Source organism: Globicephala melas, chromosome 11 (assembly GCF_963455315.2).
Source record: "Globicephala melas chromosome 11, mGloMel1.2, whole genome shotgun sequence".
NCBI classification, from domain to species: Eukaryota; Metazoa; Chordata; class Mammalia; order Artiodactyla; family Delphinidae; genus Globicephala; species Globicephala melas.
The window spans coordinates 94,992,646-95,016,145 of record NC_083324.2 but is presented as its reverse complement, the minus strand read 5'-3'; the positions used below and the strand labels follow the sequence as shown (position 1 = coordinate 95,016,145).

General features: G+C 44.0%; 1 protein-coding gene across 2 annotated transcripts in view; it reads left to right on the top strand.

Moving 5' to 3' along the window:
• GCNT2 (glucosaminyl (N-acetyl) transferase 2 (I blood group)) overlaps positions 1–23,500 on the top strand; it is a 90,093-nt gene that overhangs the window by 5,243 nt on the left and 61,350 nt on the right. The window contains exon 1 of one of the 2 annotated variants that reach the window (XM_030881449.2): positions 5,653–6,577. The exons of the other annotated variant lie outside the window; for it this stretch is intronic. Within the exon in view, the coding sequence (XP_030737309.1) occupies positions 5,653–6,577 (925 nt within the window). Of the gene's footprint in view, positions 1–5,652; positions 6,578–23,500 lie in introns of those variants that run through there. 2 annotated transcript variants of the gene reach the window in all.

The following is a 23,500-nucleotide window of genomic DNA, read 5'->3' as shown; positions in this document are numbered from 1 at the left end:
AGGGCAAGTGCAGCTGGAAGGGGCTTTGGGGGCACAGACTGTACTTAACGCTGAAGTGCTCTTCATCTGTCAGCTCTTTGCGTCAGCTTTGTGTGCCCCAATGATATCTAATTGACTGTTTTTTCTTGCACCTTCCTACCATTCTATTTGCGGTGATTTTATGTTAAATAATTGCTACCCTCCTCATTTCCTCTCTTCACTCTTTTCTTCCCAGTGGCTTTCCCTCAAGGTATGAAATGAGCTCTGATGTCTCTGGCCAGCCCCCAGCTGGGTGCTTTCTGTGTGTTACTTCTGGAATCCTCCAGCTGCACCAGGAGGTCGTTGTTGGAAAAAACTCAGGCTCAGAGGTGTAGGTGACGTGGTCGGCAGGAAGCCACCACTGGGGACCCCGAGGAAGAACAGGGGTTGTTTTCTCAAATTCACCCCAGAGGAAGCTGTGAGGTGTGAGATCAAATCACTGGTTCAAGGGCTCCCGGCTGTCAAGAGTGGCTTTGGCCCAACTGGAGACCTTCTGACACACAATCCAGGCTCTCTCTCACCACCCTCCTGGGCTATTTTAAGTCCTGTTGCTTCCAGCTATTTCCTGTGGCTAAAAACAAAAACAAACAAACAAACAAAAGCAGTGATGATGAGAAAACAGTGTACAGAATTTAACATAGTAAATACATAAACAAACAGAGAAAGAAGATGGAGGGAGGAGAGAGCCTGGGCAGAGAGAAAGAGCTGCAGGAGTCCAAAAAGACAAAACGTCACGTGCGCTTAAAACCAGTTTAACCCAAGCTGCTCTTTCTCTGTGACCTCTGTGGACGCTGAGAAAGTTTCCATTTGGTTTCCCTGGTTTCTTACTTGGGCACAGAGGTGATGTCATGATGAAACGAATACTTGAAAAGTGGTTTGGGTACCACGTGGCCCCAGGAATAAGACCAGCATGAGGCACAGTGCATCCACATCTGTAGAAATGGAGCCCTTTTCTTCTGCTCCCTTTCTACAGTCAGTTGTTGAGATTAAACTCTAAGCGCAATTTTCTTAATGGAATAAAAATTAGTTTATGTCCTGGAGTGAGAATTTATAAGAGTGTACGTTACATAGAAATAAGCAAGTGTAGGTTGAATTCTGGGACATCAGTGAACACCTCACCACTTACAGAGCGGCCAAGCCACAAGTCTGTGTTGGTTGCCAACTTCTTCAGAATTCTATCCTACCCAATCACTGCCTCCAACTTAGAATTTGGGGTATTAATTTTGATGTAATGTTCAGGCTGGGATAAAGGAGAATGTCTTTTTTTTTTTTTTGGTCACTTATTACCATCCCCTTCTACTATCTTGCACAAATGGCAAGAGCGTTGTACCCAGAATTTAGAAGAATGATGAGTGGTATATTGCAAAAGGTCCTCAGGAAAGTCAGGAGGGTCCGGAGAACCAGCGTTTCCCACATGACCACCGGGAGAGTAGACATCAGATAGCACTGGGGTGATGCACAAAAAAAGATTGATTCCTGTAAAAAATGGCTAGTATTGCCCAAATCAAAAGACCCTTGAAGCATTTCAGGTGAGATGCAATTAAGGACTCCACTGCAGCAAAGTGCCAACTTGCAAACGTTCTTTACCCTGTAACTTTAAACTCAGGGAGCTGTAAATTCAGAGCAGAACAGGCAAATTATTAGAGATGCTTTTATGCATGAAATCTCTGGAGGGATGGAATTGTGTCAAGAATGAGGAGATAGCCGAAATCAACAAAGGAAGAGTTGATGTAATCATCTGAATACATTAGGAGAAAAAGTTGTAAAAATTATTCAACTAGTTTAGAAAGCATAATTAGGCATTGATGCCACCATTTATTTATTATATAATTTATTTTTTTAAGTATTTATTTATTTGTTTGCACCAGGTCTTAGTTGCAGCAGGCGGGCTCCTTAGTTGCAGCATGCGAACTCTTAGTTGTGGCATGCATATGGGATCTTGTTCCGTGACTGGGGATTGAACCCGGAGCCCCTTGCATTGGGAGTGTGGAGTCTTAAACACTGCACCACCAGGGAAGTCCCGAGGCCTCCATTTATTCATCCCTATAGTCGATTTCATTTGATGTGGGCAGTGGCTGCCTAGAGAGATATTACAAATAAAACAAAAATTAACAAAATTTTAGTCATCATTTTTGAAAAGATTGCTCTCGTATGACTACTGTATTGAAGAAATGATTTGTTCCAAAGAATTCTAGGTAGACACATGAAAGATAGTTAAGTAAATAGATATTTGAGTTGTTTGAATTCATTTTGGGTCCTACAGACCAGTCGGTATTCACTTGAATCATATTGTATGTAGAATCTGATTCCTAAAACAAGTAAAGTCTGACCCCTTGGTTCTGGAAAACTTCCCTAAGTCCTTTCTTATCATCATTTCCTATGCTCCTGAAGATTATGAAACAGAGTTGGCAACCTTCTTGTTAATGCATTAGTTTTCAGCTGGGGTGGGAACAAAACAACAACAAATAATAACTCCAGTCTTGGGTTCTAAGGTAATGGTGTGAAGATGATGTCCAGTGAAAACTGAGTAGCACGATGGAAAATGTTATGCTCGGGCTTCCCTGGTGGCACAGTGGTTGGGGGTCTGCCTGCCGATGCAGGGGACGCGGGTTCGTGCCCCGGTCCGGGAAGATCCCACATGCTGCGGAGCGGCTGGGCCCGTGAGCCATGGCCGCTGAGCCTGCACGTCCGGAGCCTGTGCTCCGCAATGGGAGAGGCCACAACAGTGAGAGGCCCGCGTACAGCAAAAAAAAAAAAAGAAAGAAAAAAAGAAAATGTTATGCTCTGACAGGAAGTGCAAAACGCAGGATGCAAACTTGCATCTCCCATGTTCTTGGTAAAATCAGAATGTGTGTATCTATGGACAAGAGGGAAATGGGAGCACAGGACATGAAAAGACTGTGTTCACAAACTATCTGTAATGTTATGTTGTCTTTGTAATTAAGATGTTTTGGAAAAACTAGGTACTTTGAACGTCCCCACATCCACAGATACAAATAGAGATCACAGATGACAAAATATAAATCACAAATGTAGGAATCTCACACTAAGGTGATCAGGGAAACAGGGAATGCAAAATAGAGCACTTGATCGATAAGTGTCTGATTGCCTAGTATGTGCAGACAGTGATGGGAGCCAGAAACAGATGAGCCACCTGGGAGCCCAGCGCTGATAGCCCCTCCACGTGTGCGCACAGTGTGCTTTCACCCCTGTGCAGCTGACTACCAAATAAAACAAAACTGATCAGAGTTATCCTAGATGTATACTACTTGGCATGGGCTCACAGAGGGAGGAGTAGGGAAGACTAAGAAGATTTCAAAGGAGAGATGGTAACTGTGTCATCTCCTTGATGTGAGTGTTGGGGGGAGGGGCTTTTGTTTATTCTTCTCTCCCAGCCCTGATCTCACGGGCCACAGGGTGAGGTGGCTTGAAGAGAGTGCGGAAACCTAACCACTAGATCACCAGGGTCAGCAGGCTTGAAACAGGACCTCAGTCCTTGTCTTCTCTGAAGAAAGAATTCAGCACAGAGACAAAAGCGTTTATTAGAAGAAAAGTACGTGCAGAAAGACATGCAGGCAGGCTCAGAGGGAGAGTCACGCTTTGGGAGTGGCAGGAATTACTTATATGGGGGAAGTTTTATGGGTTCCTTCTGGCCAATCATCTTGCTTTGTCTTGCTTCGTGCCCAAACTGGGTCTGACTCAGGGCCCTCCCAACGTGCCTGCACATCTTTTAGCCAAGATATGTTCTAGTGCGAGGGTCTCTGGGAGGCTGGCAGGACATATTACGGGCTAGCGCCCCCTCCCTTTTTGTTTTTTGTTTTTTTGGCTGCATCACACAGCATGTGGGATCTTAGTTCCCCAACCAGGGATCGAACCCGTGCCCCCCTGCAGTGGAAGCGTGGAGCCCTAACCACTGGACTGCCAGGGAATTCCCACCCCCTTCCTTTTTTGACGCTAAGGAAACTTTCTGCACATGTGTAGTCACGGAGGTCTCCTTGACCTCAAGAGTGAAGAATGTGGTTGTCTTATCTTTTTACTCAAGCAGAGCTCAGCTCCTCTCTGCTACTGCCTTTTTTTTTTTTTTTTTTTTGTCTGTATTGGGTCTTTGTTGCTGCATGCGGGCTTTCTCTAGTTGTGGCGAGCAGAGGCTACTCTTCTTCATTGTGGTGTATGGGCTTCTCACTGCGGTGGCTTCTCTTGTTGTGGAGCACGGGCTCTAGGCACGCGGGCTTCAGTAGTTGTGGCACGCGGGCTCAGGAGTTGTGTCTCACAGGCTCTAGAGCACAGGCTCAGTAGTTGTGGTGCACGGGTTTAGTTGCTCTGCAGCAGGTGGGATCTTCCTGGATCAGGGCTCGAACCCGTGTCCCCTGCATTGGCAGGCGGATTCTCAACCACTGTGCCACCAGGGAAGCCCCTCTGCTCCTGCCTTTATTTTACCTTGAAGCACCAGCATCTCAGCCTGGGGCCCAGCTATCTTCTATCTCCGCCTCATTCATTGCTGGGCAGGCCATGAACCCTTGGTGCGCTTTCTCATTGTATTCTCACGACTGACCTATGAAGGTGATAAAATTATTCTCATGTTTTACAGGTAGGGAAATGGAATGGTTTATATATATGAATCTAATAGTTTGGAATGGTTTATATATATGAATCTGAGAGCCTGTCTCCTTCAGTTCTAAAACATCCCAAACTGAGATGATTCTTCTCTCCTGCCTCTCCCTGCATCCTCCCTGGGCTTGGGTGAAATAAACTTGACATTCACTAACTTCAGCTCTAGCAATTTGGGGGTTACAATGGGCTGTCAGTTTTTTGGGGGGTTGGGTTTTTTTTTTTCATTAGCCTTTATTCATCATACTGTGACGAGTTAGGTGGGGAGGTTCACTTGCTAATGTGCCTTTTTAAGGACCTTACCTCCTAGCAGAGAAAATTAAGTGCTGGAAAGAATGGCTCAACAGTTAGTCATATGCCGTGCTTTAATAGCATAGCCAGCCAATATGGAGAGGGGGGCGTGTGTGGAAAAAGGCAAGGTTAAGTGATTAATTTTTAAGCACTAAATATTTATTGACAGAATATCTCCCCAGGCAGTGTTCACATGCTTAGAACCCAGGCTTTTAACTTGGCAGTGCTGTTTAAGCAAACAAACTCAGTCAGTTGAACACAATGATTAACAGGAAGTTGGAGCTGACAGAGTTGCCAACCTTTTGGCCAGGAGAAGAGGCTGGGGTTAAAGTCTTAGTGCAATGGCTTTCAGAATAGTCAGTTCACCCCTTGGTGATTTTCCTGTAGGGAAACGTGGACACATTGGAGTCAAAACCTCCCTGAGGCAACTTGTTTTTATGTAGAAACAGGTTGCAGGAAGGGGGTGTGGGGACTGAGCAAAGCAAATCCCAAAGAGTTACTTCAGAAACGTGAGGCAGAAAGGTGGAAATGCAATGCAGTGGCAAACGAGGAGAAAAGGAAGACAGAAAGAAAGGACAGGCATGCTCAACTGGAAGGTTCCGGAAGGTTCCGGAACAGCCGGCCAGAACTGCACCTACCAAAAGGATGGTTATGGATTCTGGAGAAAATGTAAGTTAAATCTACCCACGCTCTGATCAGATCCCAAGAGACATTTTACTCATTTCCTGGTTTTGAATGATGGGCTCTTGGAAGCAGTGTCTTTTTTTTGTGTCTCTGGTCACTGGTCTGATTTTTGTGTTTGTTTACAATCATGAGTTATGGGAGAATAAAAACTTCCTGGGAGCATCTCTGTCCAATGCTTCGCTATTAGCAGAAGCCTGTCGTCAGATTTTTAAGGGGAAGGTTTTTTACCCAACAGAGAATGCATTGAAAACTGCTCTCAGTGAATCTACCTGTTATGAGTACATAGCTCAAAGTCAGTACATAACAGAAGCACTCTCTGAAGAAGAGGCTGGCTTCCCTTTGGCTTACATGATGACCGTCCACAAAGATTTTGGCACTTTTGAGAGACTCTTCAGGGCAATTTACATGCCCCAAAATGTCTACTGTGTTCATGTGGATGAAAAGGCAACAGATCCATTTAAAGATGCAGTGAAGCAATTACTGAGCTGCTTCCCAAATGCTTTTCTGGCTTCCAAGATGGAGCCCGTGGTCTACGGTGGGATTTCCAGGCTCCAGGCTGACCTGAACTGCATCAAAGATCTTGCAGGCTCTGAGGTTCCGTGGAAATATGCCATCAACACCTGTGGGCAAGATTTCCCCCTGAAAACCAACAGGGAGATAGTTCAGTATCTGAAAGGATTTAAAGGGAAAAACATCACCCCAGGGGTGCTGCCTCCCGATCATGCTATTGGACGGACTAAATATGTCCACCAGGAACTATTGAGCAAAAGAAATTCCTACATGATTAAAACCGCGAAATTGAAAACTCCACCTCCTCACAACATGACTATTTACTTTGGCACTGCCTACGTGGCCCTCACGAGGGAATTCGCTAATTTTGTCCTCCAAGACCAGCGGGCACTTGACTTACTGTCCTGGTCCAAGGACACCTACAGTCCTGATGAACATTTCTGGGTCACACTCAATAGGATTCCTGGTATGTATGTCTCTTAACTTTTGTTTTTATGAATAAACATTGCGTGGCCAATACGGAACGAACCACTGAAAAATAGTAAAAAAAAATTAACATTTTTAAAGATCTTTACAGTTTCAACTATTCATTAAAAAAATCTGTACAGCAGCTCTGCTCACAGAGTGGGTGATATAACTCATCTCCATTTTACAGATGAAGAAACTGAGGCATAGTGATTAGGGCAGAGGTAGAGACTGACTGTTTGACTTGATTTTGCTGACATACCAAGCTACCTTTCTGAGCCCATAGACCCACTGCGAATATGTGCTGTAGTCTTGAGACATGGCAAGGAACTGAGGAACACTGACTGGTGAATGAAAGATTAAACACAATTCTCCTTTAAATGTGATGGTATTTAAAATCAGGCATAAATATGATAAATTTGAGCAGCAATTTGAACACGTAAATAATACCTTTGCCCCTATTGAAGCTCCAATAGCTAAATTCAGATCATTTCAAAATGAGAGCAAGATACAACTTTAACAGTTTTCATTTGCACGTTCTTTCCTGGAACTGAGTCCAAAATTTAGAGCGTCTTAAAGCTTCCTAGACCAGCGCCTTTATTTTATAGACAATGAAACCAGTGTGGTTATATGATGTGCCCAAATTACCCTGCTAGTAAGCAAACATGCCAATTATAAACCAGGTTGCCTAAGCCTGATGTTCTTTTAAGGTGATTTTCAATTCGGTCTCAGTTGTTCCTAAACTAACTCCACATTTCCTTGGTCCAAGTTCCAAATGACTTGAATAATCTCCAGTTGTTTACAGTGAACTAATTCAGTTCTGCTAGTTCAATTTGAAATAAAAATTCAGATTCACATTTCAATTCACATTTCAGATTCAGTTTTCAAAGGAAAACTAACTTGAATCAACATGAGCATCAAGGTCATGGTTTCTTGAGATTAGTGGTTCAACCCTGGATACATATTACAGTCGCCTGGAGCTTTTAAAAATGCATTTCCTGATTTCCTGGGTAGATGTGGACTTCAGTATTTGTTCAGCCTCCGGGAAATTCTCAGGAACAGCCAGGGCTGTGAACCATCGTGGATGCTTGTTTTTGATGTTTGTATACAAAGCTTCCTAGACTTAGAATGCTTTTTTTTAAAAAATTTTTTCCTTGGTAATACTTGGCAAAATTGTGAAAACAGAAAAATCCACTGGGGAAAAAGTAGTTGCAAAAGAAACAACATACAGCCAGGTTAATATCTTTAACACATAAATACATCTCACAAATAGGAAAAAGGAACACATCAGATTAACCATGACATGTAGAAATACATATGCTAAACAATCATATACCAATGCTTACCACCAATACAAATTAAAATAAATGATTACAATTCTTTACTTCTCAAATTGGTGTTAAAAAAAAAAACCTAACTCCAGGATGGGCAATGAGTGTTCCAATACAGACCACTAGAAAAAGTATAAACCTGCACAGTCTTTCTGAAGGACAATTAGGCACCTATATACCAAACGGCTTTGAAAATGTTCATATCCTTTTACTTAATTTTACTCCTAGGGATTTATTCTTAAAAAATAAACAGAGATAGGGAAAAGATTAATTTAAAAGTATTTTCATCATAGTGTCACTTATAATAGCAAAAAAAGAATAATATTCTAAAATCCTAGTAATAGAGGACTGGTGTAGGCATAAAAGCAAAGGAAATACAGCTACTTAGAAGGCAGCTATGATAGAATGCTTTTTAAATCTGTGGTTTTCCCAAAGCGGGAAGGGGTAATGTCCTAGTGATGAAAGAAATCAGGACAGGACTCCCCTGGTGGTTCAGTGGTTAAGAATCCGCCTGCCAATGTAGGGGACGCGAGTTCGAGCCCTGGTCTGGGAGGATCCCACATGCTGCGGAGCAACTATACCTGTGTACCCACCACAACTACTAAGCCTGCGCCCTAGAGCCCTCGAGTCACAACTACTGAAGCCCACGCCACCACAATGAGAAGTCCGCGCGCCGCAAGGAAGAGTAGACCCCGCTCGCTGCAACTAGAGAAAGCCCGCGCGCAGCAACGAAGACCCAACGCAGCCAAAAATAAATAAATTTAAAATAAATAAATAAACAATTGTTAAAAAAGAAATCAGGACAAGGACCTACCGTATAGCACAGGGAACTATACTCAATATCTTGTGATAACCTATAATGGAAAAGAATCTGAAAAAAGATATATATATGTGTGTATATATATATGAATCACTTTGCTGTACACTTGAAACTAACACAACATTGTAAATCAACTATGCTTCAACAAAAATTTTTATTTTTTATTACTTTTTTAATTAAAAAAAATAAAAGGACTTCTTTTGGCAGAGATCACGGTCAAAAAAGAAATCAGGGCTCAAGAAATTGAAGTGGGGAGTCATGACCATTAAGCTGTTTATATGGGATTGTAGTACCCAGAATAAGGGAGGTAAAAAGGCCCTCTTCTCACTTTTGTGTTGCTTGGACCAAATATGTATTGACCATTGAGGTCTGGGCACCAACCTGTAAGGGGAGACATTCACAAAGCAGATTCCAAAGAGAGTAGCCAAGAAGGTTAAAAGGCCAGACCCCATTTTTCAAAGAAGGGACCAAGACAAACAAAAAGGATATTCAGTCTGCAAAAGACTTGAAAAGGGATCACTGCCTTCACATAATTAAAACGTTTGCCCAGGAGACAGAAATTGAACCAATGCTGTAGTTTTGGAAGAAGAATCCAGGGTCAGTGGTGGGAGATAAAAGAACCCACGGATCTGGGATTAGAATGGGTAGCTTCCTCAGTGGTGAACAAACCCAAGGGATATTCGGAAGCAGAGGCTGAAGAAACCCTGTCAAGGAACTCAATTATCAAGTGTCGGACAAGATGGCCTGTGAGTCTCTTCCGCTCTGAAGTTCGTGATACTAACTAATGATTCTAATCAATGTATTGAACAGAAGTGTTGAGTTCTCAACATGATTCCTCTATTGCAACTAGATTTTTACACCTCTGGTAAATACCAGCAATTACAGATCAGCAAAACAATGGAAAACAAATGGACTGCTCCACGCATTTCAAAAACTTAAAAGAGTGAGCCCTTAAAATTGTTTCTGCGTTATGGGTATGGGATCCTCGTTAGAGGCCTGTGGCCCTTCACTGGTCCAGCCAACTCTTGCAGGACCTGAGGTAGGCCTGAGTGTAGGGCTTAGTCATGAGGAGGTAAGGGAATCAGAAACTTAGGTGGCTGTCTTGTTTAACTGTTCCTCCTGCTATGTGAAAATCTGGGTCATTTCTGTTTTGAGGGTCACTCTTTGCTGATGCATGCGTATGTTCGTTGTTTGTTCTGGACATTTTAAGATTGTTCTAGTTGATTGCAGTGATTGGGGCTTATTAGGTTTCTCTAAGGAGTAATAGGACAGAAGAAAAAAGATCTTGCGGTTGAAACGGCCTCATGGGGAGCTAGAACACCACCTGATAGAAATACAGTGTGAGCCACATGTGTAATTTCAGGTCTTTTGTGGCTACATTAAAGAAACAAAAATTAACAGGTCACATGAATTTAAATCATGTATTTTATTTAACCCAATATACCCCAAATATCAGTTGTGCCCGTGGCTACTGTAGTGGACAGAGCAGGCAGCCAGGTGTCCTCCCTGCTCTGGGGAGAATGGTCAGCCAGCAGTGGTGCCGTCCGAGAGCCACGCGGAGAAGTCGGCCGTGCTCGTGTGTCAGCATCTTCATTCTGCTTCTTTTTACTTATATGAAAGTCTTACCTCTGCTTCAGAGTTTTCACTTGCTTGTGGGCCCCGCGGCTTGTACTTTCAATGCCTTCCCCTTGTGTCTCCAGCCAGATTCTGGGCTGTTCCCGTTGATGGTAATTCCTCTGTCTCCTGCAGATATTTATTGCCAGAGAGGCTTGCTGTGGGTCGAGTTGTCACTGTACAACGAGCATCCCTTTTCTCATTCCAGGCCACTTCCTGGGCTGCGGCTGACCTCTGTGTAGACGCGCTGCCCTCCATCGAGGCCCCAGACCATTCGGGTCAGGTGTCGCCAGGGTGGCAGTGTCAAAACGCAAAACAAAAGGTGGTCTCCTCATACATAGTAAGGCTCTTTGGCCATGACAGGTCCTCTGGAAGCCTCTTGGAAGATGAGAATTCCTGGGTGGTCCACTCAAGCGGACCATGAGGACAGAAGTGTTATACAAAGAGAGTTCACAGGGGCCTTGAAAGATACTGCCCACCAGACTTCACCAGCTGTTGTGAAATGAGGGTTCCTGCCTTCCCCACTTCTCCTCCCTCCATCTTTCCCCCACTTTCCCCCCACCTCTCTCCTCCCCAGTTCCATTTGTTAATCCGTCTACAACAAGATGGCCACATTTTAGTTTCTCATCTGACTCAGCTGTGGCTGACTTCCAACTGGAGAAAAGATCCTTTTACCAGCCAGGCATTCAAGTTCACTGCCTCCTACTTCCCTTATGAGTTATGCGTCATGTGCTGCATGGCTCTGCCTGTGACAGGGGCTTTCAGTGGGCATGCTTCGTTCATCATGTGGTCCGTGGATTTAAAGATTTCAAAACTGACCAGTGGTTTCTGCCCCACTTGCTACAAAGGAATATTTCTGATATGATTCAGTGGGAGCTTATTTCAAATTCATATTAATGAATGAATGAGAAAAGAGCCTTTCCCCCTTTCTCATTCTGAAAAAATCTCAGAAAAAAAAATCTGAGAGCAGGTTTTGTTGGAGAAGGGAGAAAAAAGGAATGCCAAGATATCTGATGGGGAAGGAATAGAGAAAAGAAGAAAATTGGAGATCGTGGGCTTGGAAGACAGATTCTACTTGCTTCTTATTCCCCCCCCCCCCCCCCCAGGAACCAGACTATGGACCAGCCCTTCTGGAATTCTCTGTCTTGTATGTACCCATGTGCCCTTGAAAGGGGAGGCTTGTTGAGTCTCTGCTATAGAGTCCATACTGGCCGGACTCTCTGTCATTATTGGAGGCTGGCTACTTGCTTTAGTCCCTTTATACGTACAGATGCAGTGCTGAGGTGCCAAATGCTGGAACCTTGAGAGGAGGGAGGAAGAACAGATCTAAATAAAGCTGCTTCTGGGAACTCGTAGTCGTGGCCCCAAGGATTTGGCTGGGATCTTGCTATGTCCAGAGGGAATTTATGTTTCTCAAACACATCACTGCGTGTATGGGCAGACTTGCAGGGGAAGGAAATTTGGGGGATAAGTTTTACTATTAGCTTGAACAATCTCTGTTTTTGTATCTGCTGGAAATACTGACTTTTGTCAACTGCATAGGAAAGGAAATCAGTGAGTTGGGATATCTGTGAGTTCTTTTTCAAGGAAATACCATCTCTCCTCAAAACAATTAAAAATAGAACTACCATACGATCCAGCAATCCCACTGCTGGGTATTTATCCAAAGAAAACAAAAATGCTAATTCAAAAACATGTATCAGTATATACCCCTAAGTTCATTTCTGCATTATTTAGTATAGCCAAGATATGGAAACAACCTAAGTGCCCATCAACAGATGAATGGATAAAGAAGATGTGGTATACACACACGTGCACACACACACACACACGTGCGCGCGCACACACACACACACAGGAATATTACTCAACCATAAAGAAGAATGAAATCTTGCCATTTGTGACAACATGGGTAGACCTAGAGAGTATTATGCTAAGTGAAATAAGTCAAATAAAGAAAGAAAAATACCATATGATTTCACTTATATGTGGAATCTAAAAAACAAAACAAATGAAAAAACAACAAAACAGAGTTGTAGATACAGAGAACAAACAGGTGGTTGCCAGAGGGGAGGAGGTTTGGGGATGGAGAGAAATATGTGAGGGAGATTAAGAGTTACAAACTTCCAGTTGCAAGATAAATGAGTCACGGGTATGAAACGTACAGCATGGGGAACAGAGTCAATAACACTGTAATATCTTTGGGTGGTGACAGATGGTAACCAGACTTATCGTGGAGATTATTTTGAAATGTGTAGAAATAGCAAATTACTGTGCTGTGTAACAGGAGCTAACGTAGGTCAATTATACTTCAAAAACAAACAAACTCATAGTAAAAGAGATCAGATCTGTGGTTACATGGGGGTGGAAATTGGATGAAGGCAGTCAAAAGATACAAACTTCCATTTATAAGATAAATATGGGATGTAACGTACGTCATAATTAATATAATGAACACCGCTGTATGTTCTCTATGAAAGTTCTTCAAGTAAATCCTAAGCGTTCTCATCACAAGGAAAAAGTATTTTTTCTTTTTCTTTTGTGTCTATGTGATGGATATTCACTAAACTTATGTGGTCATCATTTCGTGACGTATATAAGTCGAATTATTATGCCATATGCCTTACACTTATACAGTGCCGTGTGTCAATTCTATCTCAATAAAGACTTTTAAAATATCAAATTAATATTAAAATTTCATTAATTTAATGAAAATATTATTAATACTTCATATTCAGAAATAACATTTCTTCCTATGGTGACCTATCTTAATTTCATACTAAGGAAGCTAAAAGGAGATTGAAGACAAAAAAAAAATAGGAATTAGGCTCAACTGAACTAAAATCAGTGGTCACCAGTTGAATGCATTTCAGGTTTAAGCAACTGTAGAGTGTTTTTGACAAATGATCTAAATAAAGATCTGTTTACTCTGCAGCATCAGACGGTGGCTCCCAATTTGCTGGTGGGATTTAAAAGCAGTCCTGGCTCTGCCACCTGCAGTCTGCATAACATTGGGCAAGATGCTTAATTTCTCTGAGTCTGATTCTCATCAAAATATCTCCTTGTCAGGGGACTTCCCTGGTGGCACAGTGGATAAGACTCTCTGCTCCCATCGCAAGGGGCCCAGGTTCGATCCTTGGTCAGGGAACTAGATCCCATATGCATGCCGCAACTAAGAGTTTGAATGCCACAACTAAGGAGCCCGCCTGCTGAAACTAAGACTCAGTGCAACCAAATAAATAAATAAATATTTTTTAAAAAAATCTCCTTGTCAGACTGTGGGAAGGATTAGACAGTACACAAATTGTACCCGGTCCGTTGAAGAAACTCATTAAATGTTCAAAGAGAGGGGGAACAGATGAATTTTTTTTTTGGCGGTACGCAGGCCTCTCACTGTTGTGGCCTCTCCAGCTGCGGAGCACAGGCTCCGGATGCGCAGGCTCAGCGGCCATGGCTCACGGGCCCAGCCGCTCCGCGGCATGTGGGATCTTCCCGGACCGGGGCACAAACCCGTGTCCCCTGCATCGGCAGGCGGACTCTCAACCACTGCGCCACCAGGGAAGCCCAGATGAACTTCTTTGATGTGGATTGTTGAACTTTTAGTGTTACAATTTTAAAACTTCTGTGTGTGATCAAAGAAAAAAGAAAAGAGAGAGAAGAAGAACCTTTGGTTTTGAAGGTACAGGGATAATTTTTTGCTAGAAACTCGGTATGTGGCCCACAGAGGTTACCCCTCAGCTGTTGCTTTTCTTAGCAACATCACATGTGTAGAGCCTTAAGTGGCTGGTTTCTCTTTCCTCTTATTAGGAAGCAGCATTCTGTGATCAGTTGAGAGCCTCTTAACTCTGCCAGGCTTCTGTCATCCTAACAACCTAGAAGACAAACGGTCTGCAGGCCCTTGCTCATGCCGTTCCCTTGTTCTGAAATGCTCTTTGCTTCTGCTGCTCATCCTGGCTTGTTCTCCAGATCTAGCTGAGATGTCACGTGCTTCCTCAGAGAAGCTTCTCTGCTCCTTTCCCTCCTACCAGAAGCAGCCACCCTGCCCACCCACTTTACTCCTACTTCGGTCATAGAGCCACTTCCATCGCATCTTAACTGGGTGTGTGGGTCCTGGTCGCCCTCAGCCCCACTTCCCTACCTCACCCCCATCTCCTGTACCCCAAAAGTGAGAACGTGAACTGGATGATTGGCACCAGGACCTAGACTTCTGGCTTGGCCAGAAGTTGAGTGGCCAAAGCAGAATGTTGAATGAGGAGCCAATGAATGGGAGAGAAAAGAGTACAATTCTGCTTCCCTCCTTTTTAAAATTTTTTTTTTAATTAATTAATTTATTTTTGGCTGCGTTGGGTCTTGGTTGCTGCGTGTAGGCTTTCCCTAGTTGCGGTGAGCAGGGGCTACTCTTCGTTGCAGTGCGCGGGCTTCTCACTGCGGTGGCTTCTCTTGTTGCAGAGCATGGACTCTAGGCACGTGGGCTTCAGTAGTTGTGGCACGTGGGCTCAGTAGTTGTGGCACACGGGCTTAGTTGCTCCGCAGCATGTGGGATCTTCCCGGACCAGGGCTCGAACCTGTGTCCCCTGAATTGGCAGGCGGATTCTTAACCACTGCGCCACCAGGGAAGCCCTCTGCTTCTCTTAAACACGGTATTTTCTCCAAATGAAGGAAATTCTCCTGCAGTTTTGCAGAAAGTTTGTTATTTTCAATTCTATTTCAGCCTCTAAGCAGGCCCTGGGGCAGGAATCCTGCCCCCTACTTCCTTTTCCAAAGGGCAGGCATCCTTACCACCTATGCTAAATCCATCAGAAAACTTTGGGAGTGTGGGTGGGTCTGCAGGAGTTAGGGGGCATCTGATTGCTGAGGTCAGCATACATCACCGTCTTCATGCATTTAGGGGATTGAAACTGTCTTAGTTCAGGGCTAGAAAAGTAAAATCAACAATTAAGGGAATCTGCCAGTCACTTTGACCCTGAGAAGCTCTGATTTTTTTTTTTTTTTTTTTTTTTTTGCGGTACGCGGGCCTCTCACTGCTGTGGCCTCTCCCGTTGCGGATCGGCACAGGCTCCGGACGCGCAGGCTCAGTGGCCATGGCTCACGGGCCCAGCCGCTCCGCGGCATGTGGGATCCTCCCGGACCGGGGCAGGAACCCACGTCCCCTGCATCGGCAGGCGGACTCTCAACCACCTCTCTCTGCGCCACCAGGGAAGACCAGAAGCTCTGATTTTAAATATTCAGAAAATGTAAAGTGCTTTATTTTGCTACCACTTGAATTCCATGTGTAATTGCTAAGCAGACCGCCTGGCCTTTCAGCCAGTTTTTCCCCTGGGCCCCTCTTTGCCTAGAGAAATCCTGATTATCTTTGAGGGCCCAGCTGTGAACTGTACTGAGCTCTGTGAAATCTCTGACCTCGCACCACCCTCAGGGCAGAGTTTGTCCTCTGTGCTCTTTTTTCCTCCCTGGTAGCCCTTATCTTCTTCTGAGGGTTTATTGATGTTTCAGTATCTGTGGAGACCTGACAGAGTGCAGAGTCACGGAGAGACAGAGTGAGATTTCTATTTTTGCGAGCCTCGGCTCACACACAGTACTGGGCGTCAGACTGAATTTGATTCCCCTATGTTGCTACTATAAAATAAGCGTGGTGGGCTTCCCTGGTGGCGCAGTGGTTGAGAGTCCGCCTGCCGATGCAGGGGACACGGGTTCGTGCCCCGGTCCGGGAAGATCCCACACGCCGCGAAGCGGCTGGGCCCGTGAGCCATGGCCGCTGAGCCTGCGTGTCCGGACCCTGTGCTCCGCGATGGGAGAGGCCACAACACTGAGAGGCCCGCGTACCGCAAAAAAAAAAAAAAAAAAAAAAAAGCGTGGTGTTGAGACAGGTTAAAAGAATGACAGAGCCCTTGAGGACACGACGTAAACTGGTTAGAACCAACTAAGCCCAAGATGGTGGAAGATTCGACTTCCAGTGGACCTTGAGCCTCATTGTAATGCATCAGCTAAATGACACACCCACAGGCGCCATGACAGTTCCCAAACCAACCGTAAAAGGCCAAAAAGTGGGCGGTGGCCCAATGCCTGGAAGTCTCCGCCCCTTCCCCAAAATGGCTGGCATAATCCTCCCACTCATTAGCCTATGAAATTACCCAGCCCATAAAAACTAACAACCCCTCACCCTGGGGCTTCTCTCCTATGGAGTGTGTATCTGTTTGAAAAAATCTGCTTTCACTGTACTTCGGCTCGCTCTTGAATTCCTTCCTGCACGAAGCCAAGGTCCCTCACTTGGCAGCCCGTCCCAGGGACTCGCCTGAGACCCCGGGATGTGACCATCCTCTCGCGCCCCATTTTCTTTTTCCTGCAACAGTGTTGCTTTCATGCAAACCCAAAAGTCTTTTACTGCCCAAATCACTGACAGGTGACAACCAATCCCGGTCTAGTCACTACAAAAGGAGGCAGGTACATCACCATCACATGAGTTCTTCTCAATCTGAGGCACTGGACAAACTTCCTTTTTCCTCTAAGTTTACAGCTTTATTGAGGTGTAATTTACACACCGCAGAATTGAGGTATGTAATTCAGGTGTATAAATCACATACCGTAAAACACCTGTTTCAAGTACACAATTCAGTGATTTTTAGTATATTTACAGGTGCACTGCCATTACCCCAAGTTAATTTAGAATACTTTTATCACCTGCAAAAGAAACCTCACGCCCATTTACAACCCTTTGTTTTCTGTTTTTGTAGATTTGCCTTTTCTGGACATTTCATATAAATCAAGCCATATATGTTTTTTCATGTCTAGCTCCTTCCACTTAATGTAATGATTTTGAGGTTTATCCAGGTTGTAGCATGAATCAGTACTTCACTCCTTTATACAGATGACTACTATTCTGTTTTGTGGGTAGATCACATTTTGTTTATCCATTCATCTGTTGTCAAACTTTTGTTGTTTCTACTCCTCGGCCATTATGAATAATGCTGCTGTCAACATTCCTGTGCAAGTCCTTGTATAGACACATGTTTTCATTTCTCCTGGGTAGATTCTAAAAGTAAAATTGCTGGTCCAGGGACTTCCCTGTTGGTCCAGTGGTTAAGACTCTGCGCTTCCACTGCAGGGGGCACGGGTTTGATCCCTGGTTGAGGGATCAAAGCCCCACAAGGGGTTTTTAAATTCACTTTTGACCTCCTGTTCTGTTTCCTCTTGACTCCCTTTCTGCTGGGCATTGCCCACTGGTAGGAAGGAGAGGTCGTCAGGTCATGGCTGAGGGTGGCTGGTGTCAGGAGCCAGAGTGGAAACAGCCTTGGTCTGCTTAGGGAAGAAGTGATGTGGGCTCTGGTATGTGGTCCTGCAGAGTATTTAATTAGAAGTGATAACTAGGGCTTCCCTGGTGGCGCAGTGGTTGAGAGTCCGCCTGCCGATGCAGGGGACACGGGTTTGTGCCCCAGTCCGGGAAGATCCCACATGCCGTGGAGTGGCTGGGCCCGTGAGCCATGGCCGCTGAGCCTGCGTGTCCGGACCCTGTGCTCCGCGATGGGAGAGGCCACAACAGTGAGAGGCCCGCGTACCGCAAAAAAAAAAAAAAAAAAAAGTGATAACCATAAATACTAGTTATTCCCAGAAAGACACCTGATCCCCATTCACCTGGGAGACTCCGCTGGAAGAATATTTCTGGGAGAAGGACTCTGACTCATTATTTATTCATTCATTCATTCATTTCTGGTGAGATTATATAACATAGAAAGTGCACATATCATTAGGGTTCAGAATGATGCAGTTTCACAAACTAGACACACCCATGCAACCAGCATCAAGACACAGAAATAACCAGCATCCTAGTCACCACCCTGATGTCTGACAGCATAGATACTTTTACCTGTTTTTGTCCTTTATAGAAATGGAAATATACAGCATGTCCTTTTTCTCTCTGCCTTTTTTTGCTCAGTGTTATGTTTGTGAGATTCCTTTTTTGGTTGTTGCAGGCAGTTCTACTGATTCATTCTCGTTGCTGTGCAGAGAGAAGGAGGTGTGTGTGGTTGGGGATGGGGGATGATTTTGCCCCCCAGGGAACAAATGGCGATATCTGGAGACATTACTGGTTGTCACAACTTGGGGAGAGGGGGCAAGGGGTGCTACTGCATCTAGTAAGTAGAGGCCAGGGATGCTTCTAAACATCCTACGGTGCACAGGACGGCCCCCCCAAACAAGGCGTATTCAGCTCAAAATGCCAGTAGTGCTAAGGTAGAGAAACCCTGCTGTATAACAACCATTGGTGGGCATTTGGGTCTGTTATGAACACGGCTGCAGTGAATGTTGAGCTATGCGTCCTTTGATAAACATGTACGCAAATGCAAATACCTGGGGATGGAATTACTGGGGGAGAGGATATGTCTGTGCACAGCCTGAGTAGATACTGCCAGTTTTCCAGAGTGGTCCCAATTCACGCTTCCACCAGGAGCGCATGCATGTGTGTGTCTGCACCGATATATGGTATTTTCTGACTTTTTCTCTTTCTTTCTCTTTTTAAAAAAGTTTGTATCCTTCTCCTGCACTCTCCTCCATTTCAGCTTATGGCACACTAGATACTTAAAACATCACTGTTTGTCGGTAAATAGTCCTAATCTATATTTTGTGAAAGACTGGGGTTATGCACAGGTGTGCACAGTGTATACAGTAAATTAGAAAATGCATTTGGGGCAGGATGACCTGCAACTAGGGTTTCTCTCATTTAAATAACAGCAACTAGCACCTTTCTGTATATCCATTTTCTGCCATTCTTCCTAAAAGTACCAATTAACTTTCCAAAGGAAATCTTTTTTTTTTTTTTTTTTTTTTTTTTTTGCGGTACGCGGGCCTCTCACTGTTGTGGCCTCTCCTGCTGCGGAGCACAGGCTCCGGACACGCAGACTCAGCGGTCATGGCTCACGGGCCCAGCCGCTCCGTGGCATGTGGGATCCTCCCGGACCGGGGCACGAACTCGTGTCCCCTGCATCGGCAGGCAGACTCTCAACCACTGCGCCACCAGGGAAGCCCTATCCACCATTTGAATTCATGTTTATTAAGTATTTCCAAATTATACAGTATTGTTTATCCTGAAATATTGGTTGTTTTGTTTTGTTTACAATATATTGTTTAGTCCTAGGGAAACAGATCAGGTGGGGTCATTGAGGAAAAAAAAATCATAGAGTTTTGGCATCTGAGCCGTTGGTTCTCAAACTTTTCGTCTCAAGACTGTTAGAAATGGAAATAATTAAATTCCACCTAAAACTAACTGATGTCTTGCGGCAGGGGCCCTGCAACCTGTATGTTAACAACCCCTCCATGTAATGAGATGTCAAACAGAAGTTTGCAAACTTTTGACCTAGACTATCCTTAACCTCAAGTCACAGGCACACCAGTTTGGCTTTTGGAAACAAGTGTTTTGCTGAAACAATGAGTCAGTTCTTCCAAGGTTAAGTAATTAATTTCCACAGGTAAATTCAGTGGTAAGTTTCATCCTGAAATGTTAATTGGCTGTGACTTTTGTGGGATGATTGATTGTTCATTTTCTAAGCCCCCCAGTTTCAGGCTGTTCATAGTACTAATGGCTACATTTCTGCTACTAAAAGGTTGCCTCCTACTTGCACCGGCTTTGACATTTGCCTCTGGGGATTTGTGTAGACTGTCTTTTGCAAATATTTGCTTAGCATCCTTTAGCATGCAGGAACTGTTTCCATGACACCTTTGCTCCATCAAAATCAGATGTAGATCACTTCAGCTCATACTACCATGATATGATCTAGTACCACCGCCTCCTGGACCTGCCACCTAGGCCTTGAAAATTCTGTGTGTTAAACTTCTTACCCGCTCTGAGATGAGAATTTGAAATCATGCTTTGCATCCGTAATCTAGACAGCAACTTCTCCTGTTGCTAATTAGATGAACGGGATAGAAAATAAAATGATTGGGTCCCAGGAGAAGGTGGATTTTCCCCAGTGAACCCCCTTGGAGGACTCCTCAATTATGGGAGAATTGTTGTTTTAGTGAAAGATGTGCTTCGGAAATATCTTCTTCTCTTTAGCGTCATAATCATCACTGATAGGTAGATAGATAGATAGATAGATAGATATAGACAAATAAATAAAAGGCTTCATTTAAAAACCATCTAGCCACCCAGAACAGAATAACTTAACCGGTTGTCCAAAGTGGATTAGATTATCACCCTTCTTTACTTTCTTGTGAAATACTCTTAGTTCCAGGGGAAAAAAAGAAATCCCTATAGGGACTTCTTCGGTGGCGAAGTGGATAAGACTCCGCGCTCCCAATGCAGGGCACCCAGGTTCGATCCCACATGCGTGCCACAACTAAGACCCAGTGCAACCTAATAAATATAAAAAATAATAATAAAAAAATAAATCCTATATTTTATAATTAAGGAAGGAATCCCTGAGTCATCTGACCTGCTTCAGTAACAATGCAAACCACACAGAAATGACCTTCCAAAGAGCAGCCGGCAGTGAGACCAAGAAATGATACCATCTCACCTCAGTTACTAACCTCTTCTGCCGATACAACTTTGCCTCTCCATGCCACGCCAACAAAAACTTCATCAGACCCAGTCCTTTTGGTGCCCTTTTCACTATTTTAACATGATAAATCTAGCTTTTGCTCAAGCCTGTGTTTCCTCAGTTTCTTTCTCAACTCCAGGATAGCAATTAATTGAGAATGGAAAAACAAGTCCCAGAACAATTATGAAGGTATAATGAAGTTTGCATTAGTACATGCAATTAAACCAAGGAAAGATGCGTGAGGAATTATGAATAGAATTCAGTGCTGATGTGGTACATGTATAGTTAGGTCTTTGTACAGGCGTGTGCTAGGGGGAAGAGAGAAAAAAGCACTATTTGTACCGTAAAATCACACCTCCAGATAGCTAGAAATCGGCTTGAAAGAAAAAAATCATGGGGACTTCCCCGGCGGTCCAGTGGTTAGGACTCTGCGCTTCCACTGCAGGGGCACGGGTTCAGTCTCTGGTCAGGGAACTAAGATCCCCACATGCTGCATGGTGTGGCCAAAAAGAAAAAAGAAAAAAATCATGGATGGCTCTCCTAGCCTATGCTGTTCTAACATATAAATTAAAAGTGGGCAAACACGGGTTTCAACATTCCTTCTTCCACAGCTGAAAATTGCACTTTCAAATGCCCAGATGATTCTGGACCCATTCCCGAGCGTTGAACGCACCGTGTGCCAGGCCCTGGCTCAGCTGGTGAGCTGTGGGAGGGACAGGGGGCAGAAGTCCTTTTACTCTCACCCTCTAAACATGCCTGGTACTTTGAGGCTGTAGTTCACCGATTGGAAGGTTTTTATCTGCTGCCACGTCAGAGAAGTTCTAGATTTACAGCCTCCCTGGGAAGTTTCTCCACATTGGGCTTTCTTGTTTTTGTGTTCTTACACACTCGTAATTTCTCCAACTGGAATGCCTTCTCGGTGTCTGTGTCTCACCACCGTAAGCCCTTTCTAACCACCCTGCCTCCAAGGGAACTGTTTCTCCTCTCCGAGTTCCTGTCACATTTGGTGGACATCCTCTTGTTTGGAACTGAGCCATAGTCTTTCCTGTTTTGTTGGTTATCTTTTCAGCTGTATGTATTTTGAATCCTAGTGAAGGTATACGCTCCTACAGGATAGGGGCCATACCTCATACTGCCTGGATTCCATCACTGCTGCTTAGCGATTCACCTTACAACAGACTGAATTGTAGCTCATTTTAAAAAGCTGCAAGGGACCAGGGAGAACATCCTTTATAAAGAGGAAGCGAGTAGGGGCCTAAGAGCACATAATCGGCTAAAGGTAGAAAAGTGACCAGAGCCCAGGCTTCCTGGTTTTTGCACCATATGCCCTGTTAGTTAATCGTGGGCGTTAATGACACACGAGACAAAGCACGTCTTGCATGGTTTCCTCCAGAAATTTGCTGAAAAGTTGTGTTTTTTTTAATGTCATTTAATCAGTCTGGTCAGAGTTTTTGTTTGTCAGAAAAAAAGATACCCGTTGCTCTGTTCCCAATTCCAGTTAAATGAACATTTATCCATGAGCACCTGGAACCATGGGGGATGTGGACTCCATTCATTCATTCATTCAACACATTTAAAAATAAATAAATGACATAAATAAGGCAACATACGTATTTCTCACTACTAGTTTGAAGGAGTGGAAAAATAATAATACAAAGTAGGCTTTCTACTAATTCCCAGTCCATTAATTCCTTAGTGACCTTGGGACTTTAAATCTTTCCCCTATCTTTATTTCTTTATTTAAGAAAAAACTCAATGCAGTATCTGAAGTCCTGTGAATATCTACAGGACTAAAGCCTCGACTGTAAGAGCCTTCGAACTGTTTCTAGGACATGTAGTTAACTGAGGCATAACTAGCACATTTACCACCTAGTTTAAGAGGCTTTACTTACTCGTTTTTGCACCATGCCCTGTTAGTAATCGTGGGCGTTAATGACACACAAGACAAAGCACATCTTGCATGGTTTCCTCCAGAAATTTGATTAAAAGTTGTTTTTTTTAATGTCATTTAATCTATCTGGTCAATCAATCTGGTCAGTAGTAATACTGCTACTGTTCTTATCGTTGACATGTGCCTTATGCGTTTACTGGCTGATGTGTACTTTCCACCATGATTTATTTTGGTCTTGTTCCTCCTCCAGTTGGCACTTGTTGCCCGGGAACTCCTCGACCTAACATCTTAGGTGGTGCTCCTTTGGCAACAAGGTGAAGTCCAAGGTTTTCAGCACAACATGCAAGGTCTTTTATGACATTTTCCTTACGACCAGCTGCCGCCTTCCTCAAGGGTGTGACTTAGCCTGGCAGGCAGCGGACTTCACGTGCCTCTCCCTCAACTCATCCTTCTGTAGGCCTTCCAGAGTCAGGCGAGTGTACCTTGCCCCTTGCCACAGAAAGCCTAGGGGTGCTGAGGCTTGCCTTTCCCCCTTTGATTATTTCTTTATTTCACTGAGATTCTGAGTCTTCCAGTATTTCACAAAAAGAATACGCTCTTCATTTTGGAGCTGTGCCCTAGATAGCATCATAATTGGAAAAATTCTTTTTTTTTAAGTTGCAGTATAGTTGATTTACAATGTTTCATGTGTACAGCAAAGTGATTCAGTTATACATAAACATATATTTATCTATTC